Here is a 9,942-nt window from a genome sequence, read left to right on the forward strand (position 1 = left end):
GCCGGGCAGAGCCCCGGGCAGGGCGAGGAGCCGGTAAGCGCCGGGGGGAGCGGAGGCCGCGCTTCCTCCTCCCGCGGAGGGGGATTTGGCGTTGTGCATCTCTCGCCCCGCTCCGCCCCCGGCCCTCACCGGGGCCTCCCAGCAGTCTCCTCTGCTCCCCAGATGTTGGGCGAGAAGAGGCTCGATCTTACCTGGGGTAGTGCATGGGCTGCGGGTGTTAGGGGCCCCTCCTAAAAATGAGAGCATCGGAGAACATCTGCCGGCAGGTAACCCGGGTGGGTGCTGGCAGGAGGTGATGGGGGAAGGTTTGGGGTGCTGCCTAGGCCAGCAGTTGGGCGGGCAGGATGAACGACAGTTGTTGCTAGAAAGAAAAAAAAAATTCAGGAAAAGAGTGACTGGGAACAATTTTGCATGTTTGTTTTTTCTTGTAAGATGTGTGGGGTCATGGCAGCTTCTCAGTAGATAGATGAGTCACACAGTGCATGCGTGTCAACTAAGGCAAAAGGCAGAAAGAGTATCCGGATTAGAAGGAAGATCAAAGAATTATCTTGTTATCGAGGAATGGTGACCAGGTAGCTGTGCAAGGTGCTTAGTACCTACCTGTGCCAGGTATGCTAGTCCTTTGCTGGACTGCAAGGTGCTAGGATGCGAGCTGCTCCCATTTCATGACTCAGGGTCAGACTCTAGAAAGGGCTGGATTCTGCTCAGCTCCTTGGTTCTCTTGACTTCCAGTGTGAGAACTGGTGGGTTCAGAATTCAGGCTGTGTACAGCACCTTCTGCATCCCTCTGGGCATACTCAGGCTAAGAGCCAGGATGCACAACAAGCATGAACACAAGCCTAAGAAAAGATGCAATTGCAGAAAGGGAGATTGATTTGGCAGTATACAAAGCTGAAGGTAAACTAAGTAATAGTATTTGGGCCAGCTGAAGATCTCAGGTTTTGGGAGCAGGTGTTACTCAGCCTTCAGATTAGTGGAGCGGACAAAATATAAAGTGTTTCCTGTCTCTGACCCATCTGATGCCTTTGTCGTTATTTCTGACTTTGTTTTTCAGAAGAACTCCGTGATTCAAGAAAGCCACCATGAAAGGTGAGGAAGCTCGGCAGCGGAGAAAAGAGGGCAGGACTCGGAATGGAGAGCGATCCAGGCACAAAGCAAAGAGCAAGGGTAAACACCGAGAGAGCCGGCTCGGCGGCCAGGAGGCAGAGGATGTCGCTCTGCACGCCCAGCAGAAGCTGTTGGCTGAGGAGAAAGCGGCCATGGCAAAGTCGCAGGAAGAGTCGGCCATGGGGATCTGCCTGCAGGTGCTCCTGCCGTACCTCCTAGCGGGGCTTGGCATGGTCTTGGCAGGCATGGTTTTGGATTATGTTCAGGTAAGGGGAAGAAGCTGATCCGATGTACCTGGCATGGGATAGGTGGGAGGTGCTTCTTCAGAGGTAGAGGATTTGCTGTGGGGGTGCAGAGTGAATGGATGATTTGCAGCATTTTCACATGTCAGACGTGTCCTTCAGAGTCAGCCTTTACACACTTTTGTGCAGCTCTTACGAGACAGCGTGTCATTTTATTTCTGGCCCTTTTCTCCTCTGGAGATAGATGACAATATGATGTTAGAGAGCATGCAAAGAATCTAAGGCACGTAGGATGTAGGAAGGTGCAGTCTTGTGCAAAGATCTCACCTTGGTCCTGGGAAGAGGGTGGCTGAGCTGCAGCCCCAAGGCCTGTGGTGGCTTGGGAGTTCCCTACAGGAGCTGGAGCTGTATCACTCCTGGGTGTAACTCTGGATAGTCCTGCATCCTCTGCTTCATTGCTGAAGGAGCCATCCAGCCCAGCACTGTTAATGCTTCATACAACAGATGTAGCAGATGGCTCCTTAAGTCTGCTTTCAGTCTGATTTCTGATTCTGTGACAGCCAGGACCAGACCTTTCCTCCCATGGTGCAGCAATGCAGAGCTTTAAGGGAGCAGTGAACACCTAATTTTAGACAGTTTAAAGCTGCAATTAGTTACCAGTTTGTAAATTGCCCTGCCTTTGCACTCTCAGTGACTCTTGCTGCTGGGCACCTTTTTGTCAACCCTTGTTATTTAACAAGGTCAGATCGCCCTGACCTATCTGATACAGTGACACTGAAACTACTGTGCTTGCACTGATGACTTTCACAAATCTGGAGCTGTTCATTTGCTATTGGGCTGATCTCCCTAAGCTAGAAGAGCTGTAAAGACTTAAGAGTGACACAGTATCCTTAACTGACCTTAGCATGTACTCAATACCCAGCAAAATATCTAGTCACATCAGAAAACACCCAGGCCAATCTAGAACCCAGTGGCAAACTACTTTTTGTCTCCTTAGGCGTCATTCTGTGGGTCTTGACCTTTGAGCAGCCACTTTCGGTTTTATTTTTCAGACTGTTCAGACCTGCCCATTCCTGTGGATGCCTGACATTAAATGCATGTTGCCTCCTATTGTGAGAAATTAAAGCGTGAAATAGGTTACAGATGGGTAATGGTGTTAGAGGATTTTTACTCTGAACGTTCTTTCCTCAGAGAATACTTTTTTCTAGGAAGGACTGGGCTACTAATATAAACAGAATAGAAAGCAGACTTCAAATTCCTCTGAAACTACAAAAGTCTGGTTTCTGTTTTATGCAAATAAAGACCTCACAAAGAGCTTTCATGTTAGTGCTTAGAGCCTGGGAAATCTACCCCTGCAACATCTCATAGGAAAAGCAGGCCTTTGGCAATTAGCACAGTGACTTCTCATGCGTAATCCTGGACTCTTTGAGTGCCTCTGATCATGGACTTGCTGCTGCAAGGAGCTGCTCTTCCTTTCTAAGCCAGTCCAGGCCTGTGCTGCTGCTGCTATTTTTGTGGGGCAACAGGAGTTGCTACGAGGCTTTGGGCCTCAGGCACTCTCAATTTCCTCTCAGTCTTTCCACACAAGCTCTCTTCTTGGCCCTTCCTTAAAGCAGGGAGAGAGGAGCAAGGTAAGAAACAAAACTACACAACCTGATCTGACAGAACTAGCAGAGTCAGGAGTGATAGTACTCCAAAAACTGGGACGTGTGGTGCTGGAAAAGCACCTTCCTCCCACTAGTTGGAAGTGCCAGAGTAGTGCTGTCTGTTGCTAACACTGCTGTGTTGTCAGAGCCTTCAATGGTGTCCCTGGCCCTGCTTTACAGGGATGATAAGGTACATCTGAAACTCTGCTCTTTGGGGCTTGTCATCTTTCTGTGCTTTTTTTTTTTTGTACTGTGGCAGTGGTTGGAGGCCCTAGATCAGAGTCAGGGCCCACCAAAGAGGCTGTTTCTGCTTTGGGCAATGCTACCTGTTGGTGAGCTTGCAAGCGCAGGGACAGAGTGTATTTGTGTGCAGAGGAGGGCAGCAGTGTACCTCCCCAGGTTTTGCCATAATGAGTGGTGCAGCCATGAGGTGTTTTTTAGTTTTTTTCCCAACTAGTTATAATGCTTTTCCTGCTGTTCAACGACACTCTCTTTCTTCTCAGCCCGATACATCTCTTTGCAGACAAACACAGTACATCTCTTTGCCAGGAAAATATGATGCATCTCTTTGCTGACAAATATGGTGTGGATCTTTATCAGAGACTCCTTAAATGCTTACTAAAATGACCCAGTGTACACACGCAGGTCACCTGAACCAATTACTTTCTCTGCATGCTGATTCATCGGTTGAAGGCTTTTTATGGTGCTTGCCTAGAAACGGGGAGCCGAAGCGTGATAAGCTCGTAAACCCTGCCAGGCTGAAGCTTCAGTACAGGATGTGTTGCTCCTGGGTTTTTTAATGGCATTTGAGTCATTCAGGCTTATTAATATTTGCTTTACATTAATGTTTCTGCCTGGCAGCAATCCAGTTGGCAGATACAGTGGCACATAGGACTAGGTGTGCGTATTATCAGACCTTGGAAAACCTGTGCTAGTTGTCCAGAAATTGCCCTTTGTTTCCTTGAAGCCTCTGTGAGTTTCTAACCAGAACTGGGCCATCATGCTTCTTAGTTCTTGGCTGGTACAAAAGAGGTTGGGTCATGTGTGGTTATTAACCTCCCTCTTCCAGCTATTGTGGGTGGTTTTTTTTTTCCAGTTAGATTATCTGCAATGTACTCTCCTGTTAGCTTTCAGCTAACCAGACCATTGTTGGGTGGAAGAGACACATGTACACACCAAGCCAGCTGAGTGTGGAGGTGTCTTTGGGAGCTGTACCAAAATACCAGCCTGGAAAGCAGCAAAGGACAGAATCTCCCACCTGTAGCTGGGGGTTGTTTTCCACCCTGCCATGCTTGTGGAGAGATCTGCTGTGCCATTAGGCCTTGTGCTTTGGTTTGTGTGAATTTAGACCAAGAGAGGCACGCTGTCCAAGTGACTTAGAGCTTACTCAGTTCCCTGTTTATGTACAAGGCAAAACCATGTCTCATTCTGTCCTACCCTGCCAATGCATTTAGCTCCAAGCTGGGGACCCTGTCACAAGGACAGAGCCTACAAGCCATTAATCTTTACGTCTCTCTGCAGAGATTGTCAGGGAAGGGGTGGATTAGTACAAAAAGTGTAACTAAGGCAATTCAGTTGAACCATTGAATTTGAACTGGACTGAGAAAACCTCTATCATTTGTGCCTACCACTGAAAACTTCTTTTCCCTTGTTTGCCTTCACTGGGGCATGGCTGGATTTGAACCTGTGGTTGAATAGTGAAAATGCTCAGTCGCAAATGTACTACACCAATCCTATATCCTTCCATCCTAAATTGTCCTTTTAAAGCTTTTTGACCCTCTGATCCAATTAGTTTGCCTGAATTAACTGTTAGAAAGGAGTCCCAACAGAATACCCTGACTCCCTTCCCCACGTGCATGACTTAGAGCTGAAGTCTTTAGTGAGCAGGATGCAAATTTTTCTGGCTGTATGTGGCCATGATGCAGCTCCTGTGTCAGGGGTTTGACCATGGAGACTCTGAGGTGAGACTCCCTCTCTCAAACAGTATCTTCCTGGGAGGATGCAGAAGCAGCGTGTTTCACTTCAGGACAGGAAGGAAAACCAGCTCACAGCTTGCTGGGGAAATGTTCACCCTTTCTCTCCCTCGCCTGCGGTGTCGTCAGATTACAGAGCTACCTTAAATAAGCTCTGCCTATGACTCTTATCTTAGCCTTTGCAAACTAGCAGAAAGTTGAAGTGATGACAGCAGATAAGGGTGTTCGCTTTTGAAGCTTATTGGCTGGTTCTCTGGTTTTTTTTTTTTCCCCTGAAAGCCAGTCATTCAGAGGTATAGCTGGCACAGACGGATCATTACATCCCCTGGAGACCATGGAGAGGACAAGAGGGGCTGGGGTCTAGAAGGGGCAGATCTTCTCTCACCAGCTGGCTTAGCTGTGTCACTTGCCTGGGGATGAGACCTGTGGAATATCGTCAGCCATGAGAAATGTGGACTCATGTTTTCTTTGACCTTTCTTCACCTTGAAGGAGAGCAAAACGGATCCTGGTTGTTAACTCTCTACCTCCTCGGCCCTGGGACAGCGAGAAAAGTTCAACGTTGCTTACGGTGGGAGTGAGGGAACTGGGGCTGGTTCCCAGCAGGCTTACACATTAAACCAGCGTATCAAAGGCGAGCCGCAGCCTGACAAGAAATGTAACCTGAGGAGAAAGGACACTAGTGCGTGTGAGCACGCTGAGGGATTCTTACATGACCTGTCACTCCTTCAGTGCTGTCGCCTGAGCAGGTCTTACTGGTTTTTACTGAGGTGGTGGGAGCTGAATGGGGTGTGGGCTCGTTTCTATTCGTCCACAGACATCTCCGCAACCTTCTTTTCTCTTTTTTAATTCCCTCCTGGATATAAACTGGAGAAATAGTGTCGGTCAAGTCTGCTGCCACCTGGGCTCAACCCAGCTGAATCGATTTTGGAGGATACCCTTGCTGCAACCCTCTGGACGTGCTCCTAAGAGGAGAGGAAGCTAAAGCAATTTGCCATCACTGCTGTAGTTTGAGGAAAAACATTGCTTTTGACTTCAGAGAGAGCTACCAGGAGGTTCTGTGTGATGTCCTGATCTCCTCTCGTTTGCCCTGCTGAGCATGGGGTAACGACGTTTGACCATGGTGGTCACCCAGTTACAATTGGAACTGTGCTTCCATGGCAAGAAGCTGAGAGGTTTCACCTGCAAGTTGACCAGGTCAGCCAGTGGATTTCTGCCAGAGACTTCACTATCCATTGCCTCCCAGATTTTTGTGCCGTTCCTTCTGGCTGGCTTGGGCATGGTAGCTGCCGGCCTCTTGATGGATGTTGTTCAAGTAGGTACCTGTGATTAGACAACTTTGTAGAGCGAGGGTGGGCTGATTCACTGACCTTGAGTATTTGTGCAGTTTTGTTTTTAACGTGCGTGGTCCTAGCAGCCAGTTAGCAGGATGGCTGTAGGCTTTTCCTGTGCTAGAGGGACACTATCCATATTCTTTAGATCAGGCCAGGGGCTCCTTGTGAAGTGGGATAGTGGCTCGTAGAGGGGCTGCCTGGCGCTGCCCTCAGTGCGTTCAGCTGGGAGCTCCCTTCGCCCTCTCTGCTTAAACCCTTTGGTGGTGACTGCTGTGAAGCAACTGGGATCACACCACATCATGTTCCCCTAGTGCGTGATATTAGTTCTTTCCTTCAAAAGCTGCTGATAAGGAGATCTAGGTCAGGGTTTTGATTAACTACCTGTCTCACTTAGAGGCAAGTTTATGCTTTCAGTTCTTTGCAAACAACCTAAAGTACTCTCTGATCTAGGAGGCATTTAGATGAGAGGCATGCCAGCATAAAAAGATTAGCGTTGCCTACAGACTGAGTGCTTCTTGGCCAGATTCTGAGGTGGGTGTAAATTTGGAACAACTTCCATTGACTCGCAAGGAGCGCTGCTGAATTTACACCGGTTTGACCATGACCAGAATCTATCCCATCTATCTTTCCTTTGTACCAGTGACACAAATAGAAATGCAAAAATTGATCTGGTTTGGGCATCTAATTCTGGTGGATTTACAAATCAAAAGGCTGGCAGAGTTTCCCAAGGATATATCCTGCACTCTGAGCTCACTGGAGTACATTGGATTCGCTGGCATTAGTACCACAGCAGGAGCTAAATATGGATACTTGAGTGTTTGGAAAGACAATACCTTGTTGTTTTTTCTTGCATTGGAAGAAACAAAGAAAGCAGAGGAGCTGAATTGAAGGGAATATGAGGAATATCAAAGAAGGGTTAACTGGAGTGGCACATGCTGTTGCTATGCTGTGTTTGTTGTCTCCACCTTGTGCTGTGCTTAGGCACAGACCTGTCTTGCAGCATTACAGAAGTTCTCAAAGGACCCAAGATGTTATGTTAATAGTTAGCAGTTTTCTCAGAGAAGGATAAAGACATAGTATGTGCCCAGTCCGTACCCTGGCATGTGAGTAAGCCCTTGTCTAAAAGACATCCAATGTACTTGCCAAGAATTGGGCTCTGATCAAAAATGGAACTGTCCCCGAACCAATGGAGACCACAAGCCATGTGTAGCTAGCTAGCTACCTACCTTGTGTGTGTCCTTTAAATACCAGAGCACTGTCTACTTTCTGTATTTGTTCACTAGAGTTAGAAGTGGGGTCATGCATGAAGCACAGTAATGGGAAGTGTATTTTTTTGGTGAAGGTGTTTCCAACTGTGTTGAAATAGAAGCCATTGGTCAGTGGATTCAGCTCCCAGAGAAGGGAGCCAGTGCATTGAGAACCACAAGTGACATAGCAGAGACCTTTGTGAGGTAAGCTGCCAGGGTATCAACAACCCCATCTTTAAAAACAAAACCAGTGGCTGGGAAAATCAAGAGCTCTTGGCCTTTCAAGGTTTAGATTATTCCTCTGTGTCTTTTTGTCTCTGAGCTGCTTTTTTTCAGCTTTTCTTCCTGCAAGTGTGAGAGCTAGAAACTCGCTGTCCTGTCCAACTAAAACCTGAGACTTTGTTTGCCTGAGCCCAGGTGCCATAAGACTCATATTGATAACCACAAGGGTTCACACTGCTGAAACTACAGGTTTTTCTAGTCCAGGAGTCTGTGATTTGCCCATTTTTCAGGGGATGGTCTGGCTGAGGAATGCTTTGCCATATTTGTAGTCAATGCAAACTATTCTTAGGAAACTGTGTGTCTGCCTTTGACAGGGAGATAGGTGGACGAGCTCAAGTATGGTATCTAAAGCATACATGTGAGTTTAATGGTGCTGCCCTTGTTTTGGTGCATACAAAATACCTAGAAATGCTGTGGTTCTGTGCTGGGAGCCCAGCGGGCTCTCTCATTTGCAGGGCTGATGATGTTGTAAAGAGGAGAACAAAGTGGAAGTTGCTTGTTTGTATCCTATCAAACTTTTCCAGGATTTTAGCAGTTTCTGATATGTCCTGGGATGAAACCAAAAATTGTTCATGTTACTGTTAAAAAAAACAGAAATCAGCAAGAGATTTGTCTAGCCCAGTTGACTCCAAGGCTCAAACCTTGGTCTCATACTGTAGTGAAAAGATGCCCTTTTCTCTTCTTGGTTGTGCAGTCTCTGTGCAGGGCCAGTAGCCTGGCATGGGTCTTTTCTTGTTGGACATTCCTGGTGCTACTCCAGTGACCCTTGGCCAGCTGGTCAATCTGGGTTCCAGGCTGGCTGGCATTGCTGGAGACCTTGCAAGGCCCTGCCAGTGTTTGGCCCACTCTTTTACAGTAAGATGAAGAGTCAGATTGAAGCTGAACAGATTTCAAGCCAGAGAATTCAGGAGGAAAGCTTCCCTTTCATTCTGCCCTCCCTCACCACTGTAGTGGGACACAGTCCAAATAAAAGTCACAGACATAAGATATCTCTGTCCCTTGTTGATAAAAGCCCATGAGATGATGAGCATTGGAAAGGATTTTCAATTAGCTTGCTTTTTATAGTCCAGGATCTTTTGATCTTTCTGTTGACTTGTTCAGGGCTGTGGAAAACTTCTGAGGTTTCTTAGCTGCTGCCATGGGTGGATGGGTGCCCTGGAGAGGTAACTGGACATAGCTGGGACTGTGAGGACAGTGAGGTAGAGTGCAGCTGGGGAGACTGTCTCAGTACATTACAGCCTCTCTTCCTCTGTGGGACCCCATAGCTGATCTACCTGGCGTGGGGACCAGCTGCAGTGGATCAGGGGGTCTCCAGGTTTCTTCAGAACTGAGCTTTAGAGCTGTAACTCCAGTAAGGGGAGGTGAAGTGAGAAAGCCTCTGGCTCAGCGTCCCTGTGTGGGTTTGCAATGCTGCAGGGAATGGTTCTGTTCCTTCTAGGCCAGTTTTCATCTTGAAGGACAGAGATGCTTCCTAGACTTAATCCATCTGTCTTCATTCAGGCAGCTCCTTGCCTGCACAACTCTAACCTGCCACATTCACCTGCTCCTCCACCTGACAGTCCTGCAAGGTGATGGCACAATGATCACCTGTATTTCTGCAGTCTCTAACAGAAGTCCTAGCTACTGTAGTAGACATCATCAGGAATCTGTCCTTAGGCTCTTGGTGAGTCACTAATGAGTCTCTTCAGTGACTGACCAAGAGCCTAAAGACAGATTCATAGTGACTGTGCTGGGGGCTCCAGAGCTGGATGCAGTACTCCAGGTGGGGCATCACCAGAGCGGGGCAGAGGGGGAGAACCACCTCCCTCAACCTTGCCATGCTTCTTTTGATGCAGCCCAGGATACAATTGGCTTTCTGGGCTGCACTTGCAAATTGTTGGTTCCTGTGGAACTTTTCATCAGCCAGCACCCCCAGGGCTTTCTCTTCATGACTCCTCTTAATCCATATTCTGCCCAGCCTGCATTTATGCTTGGGATTGCCCCAGGCCAGGTTCGGGACCTTCCACTTGGCCTTGTTGAACTTCATGAGGTTGGCATGGGCTTATGTCTCAAGCCTGTCAAGGTTCCTCTGGATGGCTTCCTCTTCCCTTCCCTTCCCTTCCCTTCCCTTCCC

The 9,942-nt window shown here is 47.9% G+C and overlaps 1 protein-coding gene across 1 annotated transcript in view; it reads left to right on the forward strand.

Annotated features, from left to right (window-relative positions):
- Positions 1-1,053: 1,053 nt before the first annotated feature.
- LOC103771798 (solute carrier family 41 member 1-like) overlaps positions 1,054-9,942 on the forward strand; it is a gene marked incomplete at its 3' end in the record, with an annotated part of 18,900 nt that continues 10,011 nt past the window's right edge. Inside the window, exon 1 of the mRNA XM_008939114.1 lies at positions 1,054-1,373. Coding sequence (XP_008937362.1) covers positions 1,083-1,373 — 291 coding nt within the window. The remainder of the gene's footprint in view (positions 1,374-9,942) is intronic.

The sequence above is a fragment of the Merops nubicus genome, unplaced genomic scaffold (assembly GCF_000691845.1).
Source record: "Merops nubicus isolate BGI_N331 unplaced genomic scaffold, ASM69184v1 scaffold41140, whole genome shotgun sequence".
NCBI classification, from domain to species: domain Eukaryota; kingdom Metazoa; phylum Chordata; class Aves; order Coraciiformes; family Meropidae; genus Merops; species Merops nubicus.